The 27,569-nt window shown below is 36.6% G+C and overlaps 1 protein-coding gene across 4 annotated transcripts; it reads right to left on the bottom strand.

The window, feature by feature from the left end:
• Positions 1-1,541: 1,541 nt before the first annotated feature.
• Positions 1,542-27,569, bottom strand: LOC108370666 (UPF0472 protein C16orf72 homolog). 4 transcript variants are annotated; one of them, XM_017626044.1, is made up of 7 exons: positions 27,245-27,569; positions 26,833-27,070; positions 26,462-26,755; positions 4,049-4,135; positions 3,366-3,534; positions 3,024-3,227; positions 1,542-2,957 (listed from the first exon to the last, which is right to left on the bottom strand). In XM_017626044.1, exons 3-7 carry the CDS (start codon positions 26,631-26,633, stop codon positions 2,834-2,836), a joined length of 756 nt encoding a protein of 251 aa, XP_017481533.1. In that variant the 5' UTR covers positions 26,634-26,755; positions 26,833-27,070; positions 27,245-27,569; the 3' UTR covers positions 1,542-2,833. The 4 variants fall into 4 exon arrangements, with proteins under 4 accessions (XP_017481533.1, XP_017481534.1, XP_017481532.1 ...); XM_017626045.1 differs by having other exon boundaries at positions 26,833-27,099; positions 27,393-27,569; XM_017626043.1 differs by having other exon boundaries at positions 27,393-27,569.

Raw genomic sequence — 27,569 nt, 5'->3', positions numbered from 1 at the left:
CCTGACGCCAGAGAAAGAAACTAAGAACGCAGTTTGACTATAGGGGAATTCGCTCTTATGTGTATTCGTTGTATGTTGTGTAATCGTAACTGCATGTGCGTGTAATTTGTTGTTGCTAGCGGTATATCAAATACACATGCAACAACAACCACACGCTCTTCAAGTTACACTTACGCAGGATACAGCGAATACACAGAAGCGCGAATACCACTTATATTTGGCTCCTTGTTTTGGGCGTGTATATTATTTTGTGCAAAATGTACGTTTGCTCGGTGTACTCTATGTTGTCATCAGGGAACGGATTTTATGGAAATTGCCTTTTTTTCTGCTAAAGAGATAGAGTATATTCGATTAAGAATGTCCACGATTTAGCTTTCCCTGATTCCATATATACACATTTGATGTTGCCTTTTTTNTTTCATATGATACTAGTTCATAGTTTTTCTCTTTTTACTTGTAATATAAACATTTCTAAAAAAAATGTATTTTTTGATTGTTCTTCGTGTTTTCTGTCCTTTTTAGTGCCTTATTTTGCTTTTTTTGCAATACCTTTTTTTTTGACTTTTCCTGCCTTTTTCGCTAATTTATTTTGCCTTTTCCAGCCTATTTCGTTACTTTATTTTGCCTTTTTTATAGGTTTTTAGGTCCTAAAAATCCGTTCCCTGGTTATCTTTAACTTGAATTTTTGGAGTGACTTATGCCACTTTCAAAATAAACATTTTCGTTATACCGCTCACTAGTAAAACTTCGCTCGAACAAAACCGCAGTAACTCTCAACATTTCAATGCAATTCTTTATTAAGTAACAGATACCGTCAAATTCTAATTGGTGTTATCATTAACTCGATTTTTTTGAAAATGTGACTTATGCCACTTTCAAAATATACGACTCATATATAGTTCTTACATTTTCAAAAGTGTTATGTAGAGATGCGAAACAACAAAATTTTAACCACTGTCGTAAAATAATGTAATTTCACGACAAATACAGCACCTTGTGAATGGCCTAATTATTCGGAAGATAAAAAATCAGCCGAATAGGCCGAATACCGAAGCCAGGCCGAACTTTCGGTCGGACACTACATAAAATCGATGGATCCGGCTCTACACAGAGAGGCAAGTAATGAATTTAAAGTCGCTAGAACTAATAGCGTTTCCGTTTCTACGGTTGAAAAGCAAAAGTCATGTGTCTTTCTTTGCCGGCTACTGTATTTGATTTAAAGTATGTTTAGTCGACCTTCTCCTCCAATTTGCGTATTGCGTCTTACTGTTTTGACACAAATTGAGGGACCTACAGTTCCACGCCGACTCTGAACTCTAAATTGATATTTATAAAAGTTTTTTTTTTCACAGGAGAAATACACTCGGAGGTTGGCAATGCCTGCCGAGGGACGACCGATATGAGACAAACCATTTTTGTTTGTTGCTAGAACCTGGAATCGAAACTATAACCCACCGAATGTAACCTTATCATATTAATATCATGAAACAACTTTTTAATGAAGTATGTAAATAAAAGTATTTTGAGATTGTTAGTTTCCAATAGATTATGATTTCTCTTCACAAAATTTTATTCAATACTTATATTCACGAATATATATACCATTTTAATGGTACAGTATTTTTACGCTTAGAACGCATTCAAATAGGATGTGAATTGAGAGATGTTTGATATTAATTCCCAACGCTTAAATAGTAGTACTTATTATAAGTAGATTATTTAACTTAAACGTAATAAACTTTTAACAAACCACAAAATAGATTCTAAATACTTGTGTGCATAGTTCGAATCACGTTTTATTTTTCAATGCATGTCCATAAAAGTACTCCATATATATATATATATATATATATATATATATATATGTACATATGTATGCATTTGTATACATGGAGATTACAACATCCAAATCAATACCTTAATACAGAAAAGCCCTATCTACAATTTGTGTGTCTAGATAAAATTTATAAAACTTTTTAAAAACTAAAGTCCTTTAGTGGGGAATTTCTTAAAATCCTGACTTTAATAAACATTGAAACTTATTTTTAATATAGTAGTTTGTTTTAAATTATATTAGGCCTTTAGAGAGCAATCTACCGACCTTGGTACAAAGCTGAATTTCGGAAGAAAGCGTTTTCTATATTAAGGTAACGATATGTATGTAGTTATGCACGTAAATTTACGGAATTTGCATATGCTAGTTGTTATAGCATGTTTCAGTGACTATGCTTAAACTAATCACGATCCATTGCGATAATATGTATAAATAAATTGTTAATAATCAAAAATGTTTTTCTTATAACTTGTAATCTAATTGGTGACGCTCATATCACTTTAGTTAAGAAAATTTTTACTTTAAATTCAATACTCGTATTAAAAAATCAATCCAATTTAATATATTTTACTGAAGAAGTTCCAAGGCGCAATCGTATGTATGCTATTCTACCGATATCTACGAAAGTATCTAGATTCACTTAGTAAAGAGTAGATTGGAAGTACTAGCACTAGCACTTCCATCATCTCTTTCTTACGTTCTTCAAATATATATTTTGTAGAAATAACATTAAGCGTTTATATACTAAACGAGCATTTCGCGCATTCAGTAAATTTTGAATTCAAGTATAATTTGATTCGTTTTCAATCTTACCGCCATTTATCGCCGATTGTGGTTATTATATTGTGTATTGAATAGTTTTTGTATTTCCTTGAGATGGTCTAATTTACATATATTTTTTGCTTGTGTATCCTTTTCGGTTACATGTGACTACCATTTCAATGGTTAACTATGCGTAAATTGCAGTAACACTATCTTTGTAAGCTAAATTCAATATTTCTACATAAAACGCTGACGTTTACTGCTATAATGGCAGATATCCATTTTATCATCGATTGGGCTTGCTGGACGTTTACAATGACGGGCAATTTCGTTGGCGACAAATGCAAATAGTTCGGGTCCACTAAAATAAATAAAATACGTTTGATATAAAACCATCTACCACTTTTAGAAAGTTAAAACTCCTTACCGTGGCCGCAAGACAAGCGCTTCTTTGAATGTGTGCAAATCATTGGTTGGCTCATTGGTAGCACCGCCAGTTGCTGGATGATGCTGATGCTGAGCATTATGATGGTGTGTGGAGTTCATATGAGGCGGTGAATGATTTGATGCGTTTGTGTTGAACACAGCGCCAGTGTTTGAATGGGTGTGCGAATGTTCTGGCTTTGGTGATCTGTAGAAAAAAAGCAAACAAACACCAAGATACATATAGTTTATGCCTTCATTTTTACTGCGAAATTTGTTATTGTTCGGATGTGTTTTGAGTTTTCTGATTTGTATTTTTGATTTCGCCACTTTAGCGGCGACTCACCGACGAGTAGTATTTGTTAGCGGCTTGCCGGCCAAATAGGCTAACAGATCCTCGCGACGTATCATACGACGTTTTTTACTTCTTGCCCAATCAGCCAATTCCCGCGTGCGCCGTTGATAGCCGCATTGTACAGCTGAATCACTGGTACGTTTGACACCATCGCATGCTTCTGTATACACGAAAAAGCACAAAATTAAAATTGGGAAATTTGTTAGTGATCAATTTGTAAAGAGTACTTTATATTTTATCTGTGTAGGCAAAGGCAGAGTGGACCTTTAAAAGACCGGTCCAATTCTAAATAACATTTACTGATAATATTTTGCGGCACAGAATATAATAGCCGATTCTTATATATTTTATACGGACTAAATTCTATATTCTTTTGCTATTTTGTGCTTAGACCCTCAAAACTGAAATTGTTTTATAGATTTTGCCCGATTAAGTATTTCGAATCAGCAGTTACTGTTTGAGCTGTACGGCAGGAAGTTAGAATTTCGTGTTATTTTATGTCCTTGGGCCGATTGTTACAATATCATAATTAATTTATTTATATGGGGCAAATTAAACACCTTTGTCGCTAGTGGGAAAATCACACTATAATTTTATGGTACCTGACGAAACCCATTCAACATATCTTTGTCCATTTAAAGTTTACGAGATACTACATTTCTACGTTTTTATACCTTTGTATAGCGTTGTGACAGTGCCCGCAGCTGTTTGAAATGGAAGCCATAATGCGCCAGTATCCGGGTACGTATTCGAAGAACGCTCTGTAAATTTAAAAAATAAATGAATGTAATATACATACATGTAAATTTTATAAATGTACTACGTAAGTATGTACTTATTATTATACTATACATATATGGGACCCAGACAGTAAAATAGCCGAAAACGTGTACTGAGAAAATGTGCGTCTGTAAATCATTTCATTAGATTTGCAGAAGAATCCATTTTCATATCCAAATGGCGCTTATAATAGAAGTACCGCGCTTAAGCGCTGTTATAAAAAAACTAGTGAACCCGTATGGTGTTAAAACGCCCAAACTGGAATTTCCCTAACCTAAAAAATATTCCAAATCTTAGTCAGAGATCATCATCTAAATCCGTGCAGCCGTTTCGGAGTGTAGAAAGGTCTCGCATAGTGCAGGTTTTTAATTGCATCAAATTTCAAATAACCCTATCCCGATAAAAAGATCTACAGGTGTTCAATTTGACCTCTCATTTTTGAAATTCGAGAGAAGGGTACAAATCACAAAAAATGTCTTCTCATATAACATACATATATACTTAGTTAGATCGATATGACTTTTCGAAAAAGTGGCCAGCCTAATCAAAGATTTCATAAATACCTTTCGATTCTTTCGAGTGACACCCATATCTTAATATTTCATGTATGTATAAGTTAAATAAAGTCGACTTTTTAAACAGGTGGAAATCCTTTTCAAAAGAATTTTTAAACTAAAAATCTTCTTAAATCTCCTTTGTCTGACATTGTGATACCCATTTATTTCAATAAACTGATGAACTAAAGAGTTTTCAAACCCATTGCGATTGATACTTATCCTTTAGTAATTAATTTAGCTTATTGAATAATTTAAATTTAACTTTTTAAACATATGGCAAACCGCTTGAAACCCCTCAATAACATTTTAAATGTTCAAACTAAACATTTCTTAAAACTCTCTCGTTAATTAATAGTTAACTAAGTTAGACCTTTCAAACAGGTGGCAGGCCTCTCAAAAAGTATTTTCAAGTTAACACCTTGTTAACTCTCGTTCGTCTGATATTGCGGTACATATTTTAATTAACTGATAACTTAAGTTGAATTTGATTTTTTTTTTAAATATGCGGCAACACCGCTAAATATAGTTCAGAAATAAAGAGTTTTTAAACCTCCTTCGATTGATACCCATATTTAAATAATGTATTTAACGTATTACATAATTTGAATTTAACTTTTCAAACCGGTGGCGACCCTCTTCCAACAACTCAACATCCTTGGTGTTCAAACTTAAGATTTCTTAACACTCTTTAGTTTGACATCCATATTTTGATATTTCATATAAATTGAGTATAAGTTAACTAAATTCGACATTCCAAGTTGGTGGCAACCCTTTTCAAAATATTTTCAAACTACATACTACCTTCTGAAACTCCTTTCGTTTGGCACCATATTTTGATGCATATTTCTCTTACCTAATTCCCTTAATTCAAACTGAATTTTATTTTTTTAAAGAGGTGACAACTCTTTTATAGTAAAGTAAAGAAACAAAGCTTTCAAAACCATTCATATCGGTTGATACCCATTTGTAATAATTGATTTACGGTTTTAAATAATTTGAATATAAATTTTTAGAAGGTGGCAACACTTTCCAAAAAAGTTAAACCTCAACCGGTGCGGTTAACGGTACGGATATGATGGCATTGATTATTAAATATTTTAAATTTAATTGTTCAAAGGTAGCAACTCCTTTTGAAGTTTGCACAGTTTGCACATCTGCAGGCCAATCCCTTAAATTTGATACCCAATTTTTGAAAATCGAGTGAACGGTACAGATCTTATGTCCTGGACAAGAAATTCCTTCGCGCATTATATCTGGGTATTTCCAAACTGCATAAAAACTTTTTTCTATATTTTTTGCTATGTTGCTTTGACCAGGGCTTGAACCCAGGTGCTGATGAGTGAAAGAACGCACTGCTTACCACTACACCACAGCTGTATGTTTAATCAGCTGAATTATCTGACGTGACGTTACCTGGCGTTGCGTTACTAAAATGTCTATTGGAAAAAGTTTTGTTAATATTGTTCTTTCGGAACAAACATTTGTTTTCCTTTACATTGGTGTTATATAAATGATGATTAAAGAAATAGTTTTGGGTATACAAGCTTTTAAATTTAGATAAATGTCAATTTAGATAAATCTACGATATTTCAGTAAATATTGTATCCAAATTGTTGAAAATTGGTATGCGAAGTAAAATTTTTGAACAAATTAGGCTTATTATGAAATTTTTGGAAAATGGGAGTGGTCTCGTCAACTTTCAACGTAATGCTGTATCTCAGTATCCGCTTCACCAATCCGTACCAAACACGGTATGAGCCTTGCTTAGGCTATATCTAAGATACCTGCTAAAAATCCTTGCAATTGGGTGATAACCACGCCCACTTTCCATATAAGGGTAATTTACAGAAACACGAAAACTGCGCTAAATCAGCAACTTTTGAAGCTTATTCGCACAAATCGATTTTTGGAATAACCTCTTATCATCAACTTTATTTTCTATGTTTTGATGGAAGAATTGGACGTTCTCCCCTTATATTTACTTGATTTTAAACATCTACAATTCTATATGTCAAATACGTTTTTTCTAAACATTTCGAGTGGAAATATTCATACAAATAATTTTGGCCGCATAAATCGGCCAAATACCCCTATCTGCTGGTTGATTTAACGGTGGTAATTTGACTTTGATCCCTAGTATCTCCGACGATTTTTACCAATAACTCGACTCCAGCGCTCTAAAACAAATAGATTCAGTGATATACGGTATGAAAAATTCGATTTGTATAGGAGATGCCACACTATCTTGATATATCGACATTATTATCAACCTATAATCATCCCTAGAAAGTCTGCAGTAGTTGCCCAAAATTTCAAAAAAATCGATACAGCTGTTCGCGAGACCACCTCTTGCAAAATGAAGGGAATTTTCTTTATTTAATTAGTAAAGACATTACTTCTTCTTCTTTTTCTTTATTGGCGCTTCCTCTGTTACCGGCATCACGGCCCGCGTTGAATACTTTTAGAGCAGGAGCGTTTCTGTCCATTCGATCGACATGGCCAACCAGCGGAGCCGCTGAATTTTAACTCGCTGCACTATGTCTATATCATAGTAACGCTCATCAACAAATCATCTACGGCATAACGATGTATATTAACAAAATACGTCAGATTTGACACGTGATTCAAAGAAAAATTTGTCTCACCGCTTTCCTCGTTCCCAAATTTTTGACCATATGTATTTGTAGTGTAGTTTAAGGGCGGTATTATCACTTGCGAAGCGAATGAATTTGGCGAAGCGAACGGTTTGGCGAAGCGAATGGATTGCCGGACGCAACTTAAATATGCATTAAGAGTGTTCTTTTTTACCAGCTTGTGAAAGTTCTTTGCATCGCGAACACTTTTAATGCCTTCTCTGCCGTTTAATTCGCTTCGCCAAACCGTTCGCTTCGCCAAAATCATTCGCTTCGCAAGTGATAACACCGCCCTTATTAGGGTACAACTCCAAAACAAGCTTTTCAGGCGTGCAGCGCTCTATTCCGCTATACGTTTTATATTAAGGCTTGAGCGCCAAAAGCCACAACGTCTGAAAAGCTTGTTGTGGAGTAACAATAAATGTTTTTTCCACCAAGAGTGAAAAAGAATTGTATACCCAATATAAATCCATCACTGCAGTCGTAAGTTTTGAACAATGCTGCATTATGGCTTAAGAAACTTTAATAAAACTTGAAACGAAAAGTATGATCGGAAATCATTCCAAGCAATAAGGTTTGGCAGCGTTCGATGCGACATCGTTTGAGCTACCTTATAAAGTTTATCAAAAAAGTAAACTGTCTGGCAAAATAGTAGTATAATCGGTCATTGGGGAGTACGGGAGTATGAATGGCACGATAGTAGTAAAAAACTCCTATAGTAGTACTTTCGGCAGCACTGATAAGCATTATGCGTTCGCGAACAGCTGGTAGGAATTTACGCAAAACACAAAATTGGATTGGCGGTTTGAAAGTTAAAAATTATAAAATGCGACTAATTAAACTTGTAAGAAGTACGTAGTTATTCGTTTAATCAACCAACTGTGTCAGGATAACACTTTGTGGTGAGTTTTCGTACGTTTTAAATTTTACACTTCTGAATGTAAACCAAAATTCTATCAGCTGTTCGCCAACTTGCAAGTTTCTGCTAATTTTCTGTTCGCGTACTATTCTGGATATTTTGCGCTTATGAGAGAGCAGATAACATTTCGGTGGAATTTCGTTGTTAGATATTTTTTTACTGGAGATTTTAAACGAACGTACCTTCTATCATTCTTGCTTAAGGTCTGAATATGCATACTTCGCAAAACTATTTGTACCAGTGCAATAAATAAGTAACTTAAGAAAATGTGAAGCAAAATCTAACTTAACAGATCGCTAAGTTTTTAAAAGTTCTGCTAATTTCTGGGTAATGGAATACATACAAAGTACATACGAAATTAGAGTTTGAAGTTTATGCGAAGTTGTGCGAAGCATGCATAATCAGACCATTAGAAACAGCTTTTTGTTAAGATGAGAACAGAGTTATCCATATGAAGAGAAAACATTTACTCGGCAATATAAAGAAATATGAGTACTTTAATAGGATAGAAGATGTTCTGGACAGACTCTGCAAGACCTTTCCAGCGATACCTCAACCATGTCGATTGGACATCTGGATAAAAACTTCCAAATCTCGTGCATATATAAGCGATGCTACTGCGGCTGCTTTCGTCACTAGCGCGCACTGCCGTGCGCTTTGGTTAGGAATTTGAGAGGGTGAAAGATTAATTTTCTCAACGGCAATCATGAACGGAAAATCAAATTTGATTGCGCTGTTCAAAAAGTTACTACTTTTTTACAGCTTTTATTTAACTTGCTCTGCACGTACATATCTATGTTTTTAGGGGCACATTTTGCAATAAATTTTTCACCAACTTCCCGATAACCTAAAGACTTGAAACTTCACAGTTGGCTCAGAACCCGATGACAATGCAACACCGATGCGTTAATCCGATAGGTGGCGCAGGAGTCGAGATATTTGAAAATACCATATTTATAGTCCGTGTTGGCTCATATTTAAGAGCGAAATATACCACACAAGCAAAACATACTTCCAACATGATTTCCCTATTTTGCCATACAACATGCAAACATGAGCCGTTCAAGCGCAGAATTTTATTTTTCTTGCGGTTCACACTGTATAAAAGTTTGGTTTTCTCCCTTACGTCCTCACTAGGTGAAAATTCCATTGCAAATGAGGCGATTTTACTATCCACATCGCAAGCGGTTCGATTAAACGTCAACAAGGCGGCCAGCAAATGAAGCAATTTTGATTTTTCTCATACTTCCCTCAAGCTAAACCCCATAGACAACACAAATGGATTGAAGCAAAGGGATATTTCAATTAGTTTGTCAAGACGCTTGTGTTATGTACATCGCTCTTTAGAACGTATACATATTAACTACGTGAAAAGGAATGAGTACTATTTAGGGCTTTGATATATAGAAATAATGTGGTAAACTGAAAAAGGGCAGCATCTAGATTATTTAAGCTTTTGTTATCGTGGTCCGTATATGTATTTGACCTTGATCATAATCGTTCTTCATTCTATCAACTCTAGTGCTAGATTTGGCAACTCCAGCACTTTCTTTGTGGTCGTTTTAGTTTTTCTTCACATAATAGGGTCAGAACTGATCTAACATATCGTCGTTTAAAGTACAAAACCGCGTATCGTCATTCTGCAAAACCGCGTAACTGACATTTGCCAAAAATTTTGGATTTGCTCACACAAGCTCTTGGCTGAAGCCTTATCCATTCATCCTGAAATATACTAGCCAAAAATGCGATTGCTTTATAAAAAAAGAGAACCATTTTGAAACATGAATGGCTTTACTCTCAGGAAAATAATTTGTGGGACCTCACATACACCGCGTTATCTTCATTGGCGGTTAGCATTTTGTTGATACGCGGTTTTGTACTTTAAACAACGATATCTATGTCTACATTTATCTATTTCTGATTGATAGGCTAAAAAACACTCCCTGAAACTATTAAAATTTTTATTTTCAACTTTCAGACCTGGTATCTTTTCCATTGCTTTTACAATCTAATTACAAAAGTTTATTATCGATCTCGATTTGAAAGAAATAACCACTAAAATAAAATGCAACATATTTTTATTAAATGAGACATCTCGATTTTCATGTTCGAGATTCTGGGCTCATGCATCGGTTATTAAACAATTAGTCCAAATCTATCTTTGAAATTTTGTTGAATATGCGCTTTTTGGAAAATTTGCTACTTTTTTATAAAGCGTTAGTACTATAAGTGGAGATGCCATTTAAAAAGAAGTTTTAAAAGGCAAAATTATAAGTTTTCTACTTTCGAAACTATTTTTAACTCATTTGGCCGTATGAATGAACACTAAGCGACTATTTTTTCTGAAAATTTCATACCTTTTACTTCAATTTTGTTGGAATAAATCGAGTTTGAAAGAAAAAGCAACTGCTTATTTTTATTCATACGAAACGTTATTAATTTCGTGACATAAGTTTTTTGATGTGTGTAAGCACAAAAAATTCAGCCTTATCACCAACTCCATGTGAATAAATCGTTCCCATAATTAAACAGGCAAAATAAAAAAAAAAAACAAAATGGGAAAAATTGTTTTTGTTTTGCTTTATAATTTTTGGCAATATTTGTTCACGTGAAATTCGCGATTGTCTTTGTCTGTTACCTTCTTGTGAAAATGTAATATGCACCATTTAAGGCACACACCATTAAGCTAAGTAAAAAACTGAAGCAAAAAATAACCAAACAGTAGCCTAATAATGTATAAAAAAAATATTTGTATAGTCTGTGCTTGTATTTTGGTCGTATTACCGACTTCCAGTTTCCTGCGCGAAAATTCCATATTTTTGTCCACATTGCATCGATTTGTGGTCCTTAAGTTGTAGTCGCAGTTGCATTGCGTGGAAAAGTTGGAAATATTGCCACGTTTGACACGCTTTTTAGAACAAAATTCGCTTAGAAGATGATGCAGCATATATCTATGTACTTTCGTTCTCTGTCAAAATCTTAACTGTACTTGAAATTTACACCCCTATTCTGCAACTCTTTCGTATTCGGATTTTGCTAGAAATAGTATGCTGCAATCCGAATCGTATTTTCGAACTTTCGAAATTCGTAACAATGGCATGCCTAAAAACGAACGAGTAAGCTTTTTTGCGTAATTTTGCGTAATTTTTGTGTCGGAGGCGAGATAAAAGATGTAAATCGATGTGTGTTTGCAGGAAATATTAGTGGTGTTCATTTAAGCAGATAAATTTGCCTTTCGCATATACGTATATTTTTATCCACTGCTTTATATAAACGAGCAAAAAAGAATCTTTGTTGCCCCTTATCGAGAAACTTGGGCCCGATTTAGTTATTTGTACAATGATTTTCGGTTGTTGTCTCCAAACGCATAACCCGAATCCAAAAACTTTAACATACACGTGTAATCAAAGGATTANCCTATAAAGTTTTTTTCGTTCAAAAATCGGTTTTCATTAAAGATGGTAGAAAGCATTACGTTTTCTAAACGTATAAAGCATCGCTACTTAAGCGTGAAATTAAAGCATTTTATTTTTTGTGAACGAAGCAATGAACATATGAAGAGATCTCACCAAAATAGGTATAAGCTCAATTGCTTTAATTAGCTTAAAAGGATGCTTTAAGCAAGATCTTAATATACATACATATCGTCGTTTAAAGTACAAAACCGCGTATCAACAAAATGCAAAACCGCGTATGTGACGTTGCGTAAATTATTTTCTAGAGAGTAAAAATATTTATATTTCAAAATGGTTCTATTTTTTATAAAGCAATCGCATTTCTGGCTAGTATATTTCAGGACGAAGCCAAGAGCTTGTGTGAGCAAATCCAATTTTTGGCAGCAAATGTCAGTTACGCGGTTTTGCGGAATGACGATACGCGGTTTTGTATTTTAAACGACGATATATGTAAGTAAATTATACTCTTTCTGTAGTAATCTCTTTCATATCACATATTTTCATTTGTTAATTTAAAAAGAATGAAGATTTCAATGTAGTTTAAAAAACTAAATTTGATTTATTTAAGGAAACTTTTATGAATTTTACTGAAAATACTTTAAATACGCTCTAAAAAATGTTGTTTATTTGCGCATATTCAGAGAAGTAACCAGTTTCCTCTTTTAATGTATGCAAATTTGCAAGCCGTGTAATAAAATTAATCATTGCCTGTTTACTTTTACACATAAAATGTTTAAAATAAAGTAATGTTTATTATTAGTGGGAAATGTATTTGTATTTTGAAAATTTTTGCAATTTTAAACATTCTACATATGTGTATTTATGTGTATATTTTAAAGATCTCAAGTTCAAAATCAAATACAGAACATCCTATACGTATATTTATACAGATTCTTGTTGAAAAATAGATACTTTTCAGTAGTAGTTTTACATGCTCTTTTTAGAGTGTACTTGCTATTTATTATATTTACTTTGCAAAATACTTATGCACAAAAAATGTACTTTATAAATTGAAATTACAAATGTTTGATTTTATGCACATGTATTCCAAGTCCTTGGCATGGGTTAAATTATGTCTTTTTCAGAAAATGTTTGGTTTTCTTACAAGTTATGAGATGTATATGTAAAAAAAGAAAATTGGATACATTTGGATACATTTTTGGCTTGGTCAGGGATACATTTTCTTGAGACGGCGCGGGAACACTGGTTACTATGCCCGACAGCTCCGCATATCTTTGTGAAATCATTCCCATTGCGCGCTCTTACTCCGCTGCTATAATTGCAAATGCATTAGAATCCATCGTTTCCTTCAAAATATGTAAAATCAAACAATTTTACTATGAATAAGCACTTCATGAGTGTTTTTTAATTCCTTTCCACTTCGTTTTCCTTCATTCAGTAATCTTCGAAAAACAACTGATAGCTGGCAATGCTGCATATGTTTCCGCAAGGGTTGCAGCATGTGGATTTTTCGTTTTTCGTAGCGTAGGTACGAATTACGAATTACGAAAATTCGGGTTCTAGAATAAGGGGGGTTAAATCTTGAATGAATCTCCAAAGATCGCTCCTCGACGAGTATGGTCGTGCTGGCCTGTCGACTGCTTTTTTTAAGCAAATATTGGATTAATATACACAAAAAATTAAGTCGTTTCATTAAATATAACACAAACATCCGCACTCAGAGTCGTTTAATGATTACTTAAGGTGTCCCTCAGTAACGATTTGAAAAAATTCTCTCTCAGAGTCAGTTAAATATTCGTTAAGATGTTCTTACACGATAGGTATTGCCGGTAATGCAAAGTAGAATGTCCTACAATATTTTATTTATTTCGCTTCTTTGTTTCATTTCGGGGAATGCAAAGTAGAATGTCCTATAATATTTATTTCTTAATTCGCTTCTTTGCTTCATTTCGGGGAATGCAAAGTAGAATGTCCTACAATATTTTATTTGTTTCGCCTCTTTGCTTCATTTCAGGGAATGCAAAGTAGAATGTCCTACAATATTTTTTTTTTATTTCGCTTCTTTGCTAGACTGCTGCATCGTAGTTAGCTGCAAAATAGAACTAATATCCAAAACTTATTTTTCTACCGTTACTTTCTGTGTAAATTTGTTTCGCATAAAAATCATGTTTTGCTTTGTTCAATTTGCAGCGAAGTTGAAGTCAGTCAATGAAGTGAAGTACAAGAGTGATGAAGTACAATTTTAAGCATAATTAAATATGCATGTATGTACATACCGATTTTTAAGTAAAATCAAAATTCCTAAATCTATATATATAAAATAATAGCCGTTTCCGTTGTTCGGAGTTAACTCAAAAACTACTGCATAGATTTCAGTCAAATTTTCAGAGGTTATACCTTGCATATATGGTCCTATTATAGGCTACCAGAAACCTCGGTAGGTGGCGCTGGGGTCGAGTTATTTATAAAAGTCGTATTTATGAACCGATTTCGTAAGCACTAAGATGAAAACAGCACTTGCTAAAAACGGACCCGCTAGGTGGTGCTGGAGTCGAGTAATTTATAAAAGCCGTATTAATGAACCTATTTCGTTAATACACATTCGAAACGTTTATTAATTTCATGATTATTTTTTTTTCATTCGAAACATATTCAGCCTTATCATGAATTTCATCACTTTTCGCTTTTGGTTTCCATGTACTTACTATGGGGGGAATTAAAATTTTCCCGTGAATTTTTTTTTCGGGAGAAACTCAGGATAAGGATAAGGATACATAAAATGATAGCCATTTCCGTTTTTCGGATTAAACTCAAAACTACTCAATAGAGGCCAGTCAAATTGTCGAAGGTCCTATTATAGGCTACTAGAAAACACGCTGGTGGCGCTGGAGTAGAGTTAGTTATAAAAGTCGTATTTATTAACAGATTTCGTTCAAATTCGCACCGTGACTTCCTGTATGATGAAAAATTCCTTTGCTAAAAATGGACCCTCTGGAGTTTAGGTATTTAGAAAATCCGTATTTTTTATAAAATCTGATTGGAATCCATAATTCGTATTCATTTCATGACAAGCAAAGGTTTTGCAGAAAGGGACCCAATGGATGACGCTGCACCCGAAATATATAGAAACCCCCACCGGGTTTGTTCTGCTTTGACCGTAACACTGTGTAAGCGTGATCTTGCATCTACCTCCGATTGACGAAGTTGCTCGAGGCGGCCGTTATTACAGCAGAAAGACTCAAAGCAACCGATTCATAAATATTAAGACGAGTTGTAAAAGTGGCGAATTGACAAGGAAAGATTCGACCACATCTGTCCAAGAACGAACACGATAGGTATATCAATGGCTTCATTTGAACGATATTCATGAGATCACACGACTCATTTAACCAATGTACGCGAAAACTTTTCATCCTGCGAGGATTCGTGGCCTTCCTATAATTGAAAACGCTCATCTGTGCTCTTGAGTTTCCGTATAAGGACTTTTATTGGCTTACATGGTACACCGGGCCAATGCTGAAGTCGCAGGATCATAGAAGAATATTACGCACGCTTGGCAGAGATCTCACAGGTGGAAATAAGACCATAGGTAAAACGCATTACATCGAAAGGGATAAGTATTCCATATGGAATCACAACGCTACTATTCTAGGCATATCGGTGAGGAGGATTCCGTTTTTTAGTCGTTTCAATTTAAACAAAAAATTTTTACTTTACAGACTACTTATGTTTCTAAACGCTATTTTTGAATTGGCCAACGCAAAAGATCTTATTGGGCGCCGCGAAGCAAGCGGGCATTTGCTAGTACATACATACATATGTATGTATAAAAACTGATTTATAAAAATTTTGATTAATTTTAATCTTTTAAGACATTTTCTGATTTCAATTTAATATAAATAAGTATGTACTTATCTAGGCATTCTACATTAGTTTCTCTGTAAGGCAGTCTTTGTTCGCTTCTCTGGATTCTGTTTATCCATGCGTTCTCCCTTCGTTTGAGTAATGGGTAATGGCTTACCGCCAATGACATGCCCATGTTAAAATAAGGCCTTCTTGAAGCGAAAGGGTAAGCGATTCCCATCGCCTAGCTCGTTTCCACTTTCGTTTCTGTAGTAATCGTGTTTTTTGCTGGGTGTGTCATGCCACTTTTTACATATGGAAGTGTCAACATATGCACGTACATACGAAATAGAAATGTTTATATTTTCATCTGACACACAGATAGAATCATCTGAGTTTTGTTTATTTCGTTTTCACAGAACGTGTTTTTAAATAGTTAAATAAAGAATTAAATTTGACAGACATACGCAATTACATATGTATTGTCACTAAAGTGTGCGGCAGAAACGTATGTACAGACAACAGTATGTGAAACGGATACGTTTTCGGCTGTTTTTTCTGAAATTTGTCTGATTGAATTTTTCGTTCAATATGCTTTCCTTCTGCACTTCACAGATACTTTTTCATGGTTCAAAAGAAATAAAATAAAATTAGGAAGCGCGTGACGGAATTCGGCACCTTCTAGAAGCTAACAAATAGCGGCACCCTCTGCACGCTCGGCCACTGCCAACTACGCATGCATGCTTTCAAATGTTTAGCTTGAGCAAATAAAATACAATTATTGCTTCAAATTACATTACATCATCTTTTTCGAACGGTTTCTGGATACGAAAATTGATGATAACTGTACGAGTTTTTCTATTCGTTTTCGGATAGGGAAAATTTAACTAAACTGCACTGTGGGCAAAATTTACGTTTCTTTGCTGGCTGGGACGGCATTCAATGAACATTAAAGTTATGCTGGATTTCCACTAGGCATTAAATGGCAAAAATGACAAATGACAAAGTCGGGCATTAAAAAATTATCGTGTGATTACATCAAAAGAATATTGTCAGTAAGTTCATTTCCACTTGGCATTTTTTTAAATGGCATACATTTTTTGTCATTTTAATGCCTAGTGGAAATTCGGCATTAAGTAAACAAAAACATTTACTTAACTTTTTAACGAATGATTATGAATTTTTTTGCTTGTTTTCAATTAAACAAAAACAATTTTTTTTTAAGTTTTATTGCTTAAAAAATTCATATTTTTTATTTTATTTAACGTTTGGAAACTCTTGTTTCAAAAAATATTTTTTTCATTTCGTTTAGTTTTTAGAAAACTTATTGCTAAACGATAAATATAACAACACTATTAGCACATCTTTCAATTAGTTATTCGAAATACAGAAAAGGGCTTTCAAGATATATAGTTGGCGAAATATAAAGACTTTTGTCTCTCGAAAGGCTGAGGTGAGTTGAAAGACAGATGCCAGAATTGGTCTGTCTTGTTTATCTTTTAGCAAACAATTTAATTTAATTAAAAAAAATATTGTTTCCTTTCTAAAGCAATACAATTTATAAATCAAAAGAAATTAGTTAAAAAAAAAACAAGAAAATTCAATAAAGATAGTTTACAAAAATTAAAGAAGAAAAAAATAAAGAAAAAAAGGAAAAAGAATATTTTTCGTCAGTGCTCTGCTCACTCAACCATTGCGTCTGTTGAGCCAGTGCGCGCAAAATCATATAAATACTTATTTTTATATTTTATTTCAAAATGAACGAAAAAAGTGAGTGAGATTTAACGATCATTAGTTAAGTGCCCGTTAGAGCTAATTTAAGGAACGTTTCAGAGTGCGGCTGAAATTTAAACTTGTGCACCTTAGTGTTGTCACACAAAGAGGAGGGGCCTACAGTTTTACGCCGACTCCGAACGGCGATGATATTTTTATGAGCTGTTTTTTCATGGCAGAAATACACTCGGAGGTTTGCCATTGCCTGCCNAGAGTGCGGCTGAAATTTAAACTTGTGCACCTTAGTGTTGTCACACAAAGAGGAGGGGCCTACAGTTTTACGCCGACTCCGAACGGCGATGATATTTTTATGAGCTGTTTTTTCATGGCAGAAATACACTCGGAGGTTTGCCATTGCCTGCCGAGGGGCGACCGCTGTTAAGAATAAACCTTTTTTCATATAATAATAATACTATAAAATAATAATTACATAAAGGCGGATTCACCGTTCGTGTCCGGGCACATTTTGTTACTAATTTTACGTGTTCATTTCCCACTCGGTCTCACTGAGAACTCGACAAATATGTGCTGAACACTCTTTGTTCGGATCAAATTAATTTTGATTTTCTGTCCGAACGACTTGATGAATTGGGTTGTCGTGTTCTCTTTGTATGCATTTGCCGCCAGGTGCATGTTTTATTTGCCCTCAAAATCGTACAATATCACCAGTTGTTTGCTTCAGAACAAAATAAAATTTGCCGAACTGAACGGTGAACCGTACTTCAGCACCCTCTCCAACAAACCGCTACAACTACAACAACAACAAAAATGTTTTGAGAGTAAATAAAAAGTTGTCCGGAAACGGACGGTGGACATGGAGAAAATTAAGTTTGCAAGTTAATGAAAAAGTTAATGCGTACCGTTGAAACGGCACCATCGTTTCAACAAATTAACTGTGAAATAACAATTTATCAACATACATATGTAACTGTTCCAAGTACCGAAACACAAAATATTTCAAAGGAATAAATTTTGACTACTATTATTGGAAATTGTAACCTAAAAATATAATCCCACGAATAATTATCAAATTGCAGGAATAACCTGGCGATATTAGGACCTACATAGTTCCCTGCCATTAAAGTAGAATCAACTATCAAAATTGTCATTCCCACGACAGCCGGTTCTACGTACCGGAATGACTCGGGTTTTACCCGACAAAGGGCTGTTGTTTCGGCGATCTAACCCCGTTTATGTCGGCGAAGTATCTCAGAAGTTGAACAACTACATTCGCTACGTTTTCTCCTACTGAGGGCCGGCATCGAGTCAAACCCAGGGCCAGAAACCTGCCAGAGACGACTACACCACAACTCCACCTCTGTGCAATGCTTGCGAGGGGTGGAGTCTCCTCAGAGTCTGCTCAGGACTACGGACACATCGGCAGTGGCCACGTCTTTTGTGGCCCCTGTTGCTCTAACTGAGCAGCCTCCACGGCTAACCGCAGTCCACCTGAGCAGTCCCACATAAACACCACAGCACAACAACATAACACAATAGACCATACCACAACGGCTCCAGACCACAGAACACACACAACCACACCACCACCCACACGCCGCCGCCAACAACTCTTGGTTCCTCCTACAATCTGCACGGTATGTTAGACCAGGATATTCCGTAATGTGACATCAGTCAAATGCAACACCTGACTTGGCTGGTGCCACTTTAGGGCATGCTCAGGTCTGCGTACCACGCGAGATTGGACGAGGAATTTCGAGGGCCCGTGTTGCGCTGCTCGGTCGCAGACCTCAACTGCGACGCCTCCCGCCACCACTACAGGGCGACAACCACCTCAGCAGCGCACACAGCCAACCGCGGCACGACTACACACATCCCTCACACCCCGCATCACCACACGTCTCCCGAACCACATGAAGCTCCTTCAATTTAACTGTAACGGGCTTCAGAGCAAGATCGAGGAGATAACCGCCTTCATGGGAAGGCATGGCATATTGATAGCTGCGGTCCAAGAGACGAAGTTGCACAGCAATTCAACACTGTTGAATTGTGCCGGGTACAACGTGCACCGTCGAGATCGCGAGCGGGATAATGGTGGAGGCTTAGCGTTCATTACGCACCACACCGTGCAGTATCGTCTTATCGAAGCAGACATCGACCGCAGGGATACCACCCTAGAATGTCAGGGCATTGATATCCGGTCAGGCGATGTTGAGCTCGAAATATTCAACGTTTATATATCCCCTGTCACCTGCTACCCGGCAGAATATCACCCTGTCATAGGTGCGCTCCTCAGAGGTGAGGACCGAACTATAATGCGCACCACGATCTTTGGCACTCAAGCCTGTCAAACGATCGTAGGGGAACCGATCTGGCTGAGCAGATAGACGATTTGACATTCTGCATAATGAACGACGACGCACCCATCAAAAGCTGATTGGAAAGGGTTCCCGGTTTTTTTGAAAACACCTTCGCTGCCCTCCCCACACCAACCGACGTCCACCTTGGTGAACGTAAGTTCCGCAGGGCTGTCATCGCTGCTGCAGCTCGCTTCGTACCGGCAGGATGCATCACGGACCCACGTCTAAATTTCCCTGCCGAAGCGGCTGTCCGTGTCAGGGATCTCAACGCGGAGATTCGGCAACTAGTGAACGTACATAAGCGGAAGAAGTGGGAAGAACACCTGAAGACCTGTAACTTCACCTCTGGTGTGAGTAAGCTTTGGTCAACCGTGAGGTCACTGTCCAATCCGACGAAGCACGACGACAGAGTCGAAATTTCTTTCGGCGACCATGCCTCGTCGGACCCAAAGCGATGCGCGAGCTACTTTAGCCGGCAGTTCATACTGCATCCTCCGGTGGACAAAACCAAGCATCGAGTGACCAGAAGGCTGCACAAACTGCCAACAACCTGTGCCCCCTTGCTTTCACTTGCGATGAAGTTCAGGTGGCCATCGGGAAGTCGAAAGCCTCCAAAGCCATGGGTTCCGACGGAATATGCATGCTGATGCTGAAAAATTTGTGTCCTGCGGGGGTAGCGTACCTAACGGACATCTGGAAGGTGGGGAGAGTGGTCCCACTGCTCAAACCGGGAAAACCCTCCAACATAGGAGATTCTTATCGGCCGATAACACTCCTTTACCCGGTAGCGAAGACACTCGAGGCCTTGCCACTCCCGTATTTCACAAACCACTTGACCCCAGCGAAGCATCAGCATGGTTTCCGTAAAGTGCACAGTACAACAACAGCACTTAACGCCATAAGCACTCAGATAACTCGTGGCCTTAACCGTAAACGTCCCTGTGAGAGAACGATTTTAGTAGCGTTGGACCTGTCAAAGGCTTTTGACACTGTCAGCCATTCCACGCTACTAGAAGATATAGAGGCTTCCTCTCTCCCACAGAGGCTCAAACGGTGGTCGGCAAATTATTTAAGTGGTCGACATTCGTCGGTAATCGAAAATTCGAACAAACTTAGGAAAATAAAACAGCATTCCACAGGGTGGTGTCTTTTCCCCACTACTGTTTAACTTTTACATTTCAAGGCTCCCTCAACCACCAGAGCGAGTCTCGATTGTCTCTTACGCCGACGATTGCTCGATCATGGCGACTGGGAATAGAATTGATGACCTGTGTTCGAAAGTAAACGGATATCTCTGAACTTTTTCGCTTCTTCACTGCAAAGTGCCTAGCCCTCTCCCCTACGAAATCCTCTGCGGCCCTTTTCACAACCTGGTCGAAGGAGGTCAGGCTACCGCTAGGAATTCACGTCGATGGCACACCAATTCCGACGGTGAATAATCCTAAAATTCTCGGAGTAACATTCGACAGCCTGCTCTCCTTCTCTGCGCACGCAACCGCTATTGTCAATAAAGTACAGAGCCGCAACAAGGTCCTCAAGTCGCTAGCCGGCAGAACTTGGGGCAAAGACAAAGAAACGTTGCTGGGAACATACAAGGCAATAGGCCGGCCGGTTTTAAACTACGCAGCACCAGCGTGGTCGCCGGGGACTAGTAGGACGCGGTGGACGAAGCTACAGACGGTACAAAATACAGCACTTAGGACAGCGACTGGATGCCTCCTGATGTAACCAGAACACCACCTCCACAATGAGGCGAAAATGCTCCCAATTAGGGAGCACAACACTATGCTCTGCAAGCAGTTTCTTGCTGGGAGCCACAGATGTGGCCACCCAAATAGACAGCTGCTTGCAGAGGAGTCCTCGCCGAGGCACTTCAGGAGGCATCTATATGAACTGACGGACGAATTCCAGAGGTTCATTAAGCAGCCTCTGGACCCGTCAGCTTACAGACAGGCCCTGAACGGCATTCACAGGGACTGAGTCTCGAGTTTTGTAGACTCCAGACCTGTGAATGCCGGTCTAGGCACACAAACACCGGACATTGACACGACGGAGCTCCATATGCCTTGGGAGACCAGAACAACAATAGCCCAACTTCGCTCTGGCTACTGCAGCAGGCTAAATTCCTACCTGAGTATGCCCGGAAAACCCCACAACCCTAACGGCGTCGTCTCTATGGACCGACCCCATAGAGGCTGCACGCTTCTACAACAACATCAACTTAGTTCCCTGCCATTTAAATAGAATCTGAATATAATATTCTGACATATAACTAATAATTATTAAATTAGAGGGATAACCTTGTTACTTGTGGACCGCTAAGATCTCTAACCATTAAAACACATTACATTTTAAATTGATATAACGCTTAATGAGAAATAAAAAACTGAAAATAATGAGAAGCATGATAAAAATATAAGCAGAAAGTTTTACACGTGGTTCTGGCCCGCAGCGGTATTACCATATGTGTATCAGTGGAGCAACGTTTGGACACATCAGTGGGAAGATACATATTAAAAGCAGAGGAATAACCTGGCGATGGTTTAAACTTAAAGCGACCAACCTACCCAAACCCCAAAAAAAAAATCTCCAGATGACAAAAAATACCCTAGGTCCGCTGGTGGCCACATAGAAAAGCGAACCATCAATTTTTGCTTGGGTTATCGTATATTTAATCCATTTCTCATTAAATTTACCCAGGGCTGCAAACCGGTTTCGAATCGAACCGGATTTTGATCCGCACCGTCGCTTTTTTCGGGCTTCGAACCGACCCACGAATCGAACCGTTTCATTTTGAAATGCCAAAACCGAACCGAAAACCATTCCAAAAAATGGTTCGGTACGGTTCAAAATGAAAATCCATTAAAGCCTTTTTCAAATTTTGTAATACACAAATTTGTCTAAAAATGCATCCGGTATAGTAAAACTTCAAACATTTTTTTGTTTGATGGCGACCACGCAAGTTGTAATTTCGTCCATATAAAGAATGCTTAATTTTCTTCTTACATATATGGAAGAAAATGCTTAACAACCCCAGCAAAAACAAAATTTCAAAATCTCTATTTTTTTTAGTTCTGATTAAAAAGTTAGAGCTTTTATGCAACGTTGTTGAAGGTTGCAGTTTTTTAAATTTTCGTACAATGTTTGAAATTTGCATTTATATGCTATACTTTTATAAAAATTTGTGAACATTAAACCAACAAAAGAAAAATAGTCAAATGCCGCACTCATATTATTTCGACCATAGGTATTAGTGGTGCAAAACCATCGATAGTGGCGCCATCGATGGTTCTCGATAGTTTTGTAGACAACCATCGATAATATCGATAGTTTATTATGGTGGCCCATGATTGCCACTCGCCAACATTTTTTTCTACCAAAATCTCTTAAGAAAAGTTACCAAAAGTTACCAAATGTTCACTACCAAAATCTTCAATTCTTCACTTACAGCCCGATACTGTGCACTTAAAAAATTCAATATTTTTATAATTTGCCAATTTTTGATTATTTATCAAGAACTCCCAGTTCTAGCACAGAAGTTAAAATCTATTTTCTTAATAAATTATCAAAATTGAAAATGCTATTGACAATTATAATAATTTTTTTTTATTAGAAAATATTTTTCTATCAATTAGTTACTGCATGTGCCGTTATTCTCATTTTCGTTATTGGTGTTTCCGACAGGGTAGGAGTATAATGTAATGTGGAACGATTTTCCATCATCCCTTGTCAAATTTGCTTTGGAGACAAACCGGTTTCGGCGTTGTGCCATTTTCGGTGTAATTTTTCGTTCGGAATGTGCCGATACTTAGACCTGCGACTCACGGAATAATAGCGCCGGCACACAAAAAAAAGTGGCGGATGCTTTTAACCGTCCATTTGACTCGTACAAAATTTCGAGTAAATTGCGGAAATAGCTAATTTTTTCGGTTTTTCATAATTTACTGTACGTCGAAATATATGTCGGTGGGTGTCGAAATACATGTCGGTAGGTGGGTCTGGTAAAAAGCACGCGACTTTTTTTTTGCCGGAGTAATCAAAACGATCTATGGACCTTACCAAAAATTGGCAGATGGCCAGTATTAAAATGTGAGAGGGTAGAATTCAAAATTTATCGCAAAAATTCGAAAGTTCTTTTAGAAGGGCAGCGCTTGCACTATGGGAAATTTTACCCTATTTTGGGGCCAAAATTCTTAAAGTTGATATATCAATTTAAAACTTGGCCCAGTAGTAGGACTAGAAGTAGTGGCCTTGCCGCGCAAAAATTAACCGGTAATGGTCACATCTCCAAAAAATAGCGTAATGGTCACACGGGTTCCAGTGGACCCCAACCCAATTAACAGATGCGTCGTACGTTCTATTTTAAATATCGGCTCGAATCCTCCACTGACCTTAAGTTTAAAACTTTCTCCTTGTTATCTGATAGGTTTTTTTCCAATTTTGAAATTATAACACCGTGAATTATTTCATAAAACTCATGATTTTGTACCAAGTAGTTACCCAAGAAAAACTATAATTTCTTTAATATCGCACAAAATCGCAGCATAAGATTATGGGAAAATAAGAGATCGGGGACTATTCTACCGATTTATGATGAGTTTTCTTAAACGTTTTTAAACATTTTTTTAAAACACTAAATCAACTTTTTTTTTTAATTGTACAATTTCACTTTAAAGTCACTTAAATGCGGAAGTTTCTTTAACCCAAGCTTTAAGCTATAATACAAGCTTTAATCGGTGAATATGGTGCTAACCGTCACTCTTTCTTTCTACTTTTCACTTTTGAAAAGCAGCAAATAGATTATGAGATACACGCATTTGAAAGTGGCACATAAATCAAGCTGCACATTTTTCGTTTACAGAAAATTTCGAAACTATCTGTTTGAGGGTGAAGTATTCTCTGTACGATAACATAAAAAAAAATTAATTTCAAGCAAGTTAATAAATTGACCTTTGGCCACAAAATAGGCTCAAATTTCCCATAAGCCATCGATAGTGGCTAAAGCGTTGGCCCCACCGATAACATCGATGGCTCCATCGATGGTTTTGCAGCACTAATAGGTATACTTGTACATATGAAGTTAAGGCCTACATAGTGTAAGCTCCAGCCTACAGAAAATGAGAGTTTCAACATTAAGCCAAGATTTTGAGGGTCAATTCGACTAAGCTCCCCATTTGCCCAAATCTTAAAAAGTTTATTAAAATTCGTCTAATTTCGCCTTGATCGCGTTGATTTTAAATACTTTTTTGTTGAAGGTATTATGAATTTTCCTCTATACAAAGAATTGAAAAATTTTCAAAAAAAATTTTAAAATTAAAAAAAATCAACTCAAATTTTTCCTAGAAATTCTTGTTAAAATGTTTGCAATTTAGATGAAACTTTGCAGATTATTTATAATTTCTGCGCAAAGTTTAAAACTTATACGGTTAAAAAATAATAAACAAAAGAAAAATAGCCAAAATTTGATAAAATGTCGCGTCCCTACCCAGCCAGCAAAATATCCGGAAATGTATCCGAAAATGGAAACAATTTCGTATAAAAACCTTATGTTTCATCCGTTTTCCGATTCCGTTTTCGGACGTTTTCAGACCAATTCTCCCACTAAAGTGTTCATCCGAAACGTATGGGCAGAAAACTATCCAAAATGGTTGTAAAACGGATGCACTTTCGGCTGTTTTCCTGAAATTTTTCTGATACCCTTTTTCGTTGAAAACGATTTCATTATGAACTTCACAGAAGTTTTTTCATAGTTACAGGAAACCAAACAAAAAACAAATTTAAGATTCAGCAATTATTTCAATTTGAATAACTAATTTTAATGTGTTGCTTCTGACGGAATTCGAACCTGGGACCTCCTGAAAGCTAACAAATAGCAGCACACTTCTCTGCACACTCAGCTACTGGCGAATATGTATACATGTTTTCAAATGCTCAGTTTGAACAAATATTTTAAAATTATTGTTTTGAAATAAGATGATGACATTTTTCGGATACGAAAAATGAACAAATATGAAAATCGTTTTCTGAACATTTCCGGAAACGAAAAATGTACGAAACCTGCAATTTCGGCTAAAAGTACGTTTCTCTGCTGGCTGGGTACTAATTTTTCACCACTATACATATGTGGATATTTGAATCTCATAATAAAGCCTTTAATATTTATATTAATGATTTGTCATACTTTTGTATTCTTTAGCATAAATTGAACCATTTGAACCGAACCGAACCGTGGTTCAGAGATACTCGTGAACCGGTTCTTGAACCGGCACAAGCTCTTTCTAAGTGGTTCGAACCACTCAACCGAACCGCACCAATTTTTGGAGCGGTTTGCAGCCCTGAATTTACTTTAATTAAATGGATTATTCAAGAATATTACCAAAAAGTTGTAGCATATAGTTACGACAAAGCGTACACAGTTTTTTTTACATCTGCCCCACTCCGATCTCATTAATTGACCAGTCGTGAAAGTATGTGTAAACTCATGGAAAATTTAACCCATTTTTTTAGATTTGCTAGAAGTTGATCAGCCTGAATGCCTTTTATCTGCTCTAATAAGCCATGTACTTATCATCAGTAAATTTCTTTGCTTTTCTTTTTGCCAAAAATCTAAAAATAAAAGCGTTTAATCACTAATAAAGGTCACTAATCAGGGAATTTCATCATTAAAGTTTGCTTAGCACTTTAATTTTCGTACATATGTGCATTTATAAGGGTAAAGCGAGCATGTATACAATTTGGATATTCGTCCTTGCTTTTTATTGCCAAATATGATAATTTGTTCGACGCATAAACATGTGTTGATGCGTTGTTAAAGCGTATATCAATGAAATGTTGCAGATTTAACTCACCTCTGTAAAGATGAGCCACGGCCGTAGCCGAATCCTGAAATGCGCCCCATACATTACTCAAAGCGGCGTCCCGATGCCGTACATAGTCGCGTTCGTGTTCGTCGTGTTGGGCGTTGATCTCCCGATGACATTGCTCTTCCAGCCAACTTTCTTCACTGCAATCTTGTTGCATTTTATTCCAACTTTGTCTTCTCTCTGTACTTGGTAGATATTACCCCTTGTACCCTTGCTTGTTCTTATGTTCTAGAATTCGTGTTAAATGTGATGTGTGCGACCAAACGATTTTGATAGCAACTAAAAGAAATTAAAAAAAAATTATATCGGAAATTACACAATTTTATTCATTTGCAATTTTCCAAAGTGCCCCTTACACTACTGCTGCCGTGACCGCTGCTACCTACTGTCAGTCTCCCTACGCGTGAAATATATCTCGATGATGAATATATTCTGCTGCCGTCTTCTTCGTTTGCTGCTTTTATTTGAATCTGCTTACTTCATACAAAAGGCAAGTTAAAACCGAACCATGTTTCCCATTTTCTGCAATTGCCTATTCTTCATATACATATGTCTTCATAGGTGTTGTATGCAAACACAGGGTGAATCGGTTGCCTAATGTTAATACAAATTAATCTGAAATTCTGAATATTGAGCATAAGAAAATTGCCCCAAATAGTAACAAATGATCTTGATTATTTTCATATAAACTTAAGATATTACTCGAAGGATTTAAATGGTATGTCAACTATTCTAACATATTTCCTTCGCAACAATAGGACCACTTACAAAACATCAAAATTCTTGTATTACCACTAGGGTTGAATATTTGTTGGTATTTTTTCTTTTCTTTGTCCTCAGCAAATACTTCAGGTTTTATTTCGTATTCTATTCATTCGTCGTTTACCAAATTTCTATTCTCTTTTTGCGCACTTACACTCTTTCCACTATCCTCAATGTTTTCTTGTCTACAGCTTATAATCTGCCTCAGATATCGCAGGATGCGCTATAAATGTTATTTTCGAATATATAAGGAAATATTTTATGAAAACTATTTTTTCACTAACCAACGGAATTGTTAAAATGCAGTGAACGGGTGTCAAAACTTAATTTG

Source organism: Rhagoletis zephyria, unplaced genomic scaffold (assembly GCF_001687245.7).
Source record: "Rhagoletis zephyria isolate East Lansing unplaced genomic scaffold, Rhagoletis_zephyria_1.1 Rzeph_scaffold_04382, whole genome shotgun sequence".
NCBI classification, from domain to species: Eukaryota; Metazoa; Arthropoda; class Insecta; order Diptera; family Tephritidae; genus Rhagoletis; species Rhagoletis zephyria.
Note: the sequence above shows the minus strand (reverse complement) of the source record. Positions and strands in the feature narration are given on the sequence as shown.

Excerpts from the sequence above, each read along its gene's own strand:
- LOC108370666 (XM_017626044.1), bottom strand. The coding sequence starts at position 26,633 with ATGCAACAAGATTGCAGTGAAGAAAGTTGGCTGGAAGAGCAATGTCAT. Across the intron at positions 3,228-3,365 it reads CTAACAAATACTACTCGTCG|ATCACCAAAGCCAGAACATT; the intron begins GTGAGTCGCCGC and ends TTTTTTCTACAG. Across the intron at positions 2,958-3,023 it reads GCGCTTGTCTTGCGGCCACG|TGGACCCGAACTATTTGCAT; the intron begins GTAAGGAGTTTT and ends TATTTATTTTAG.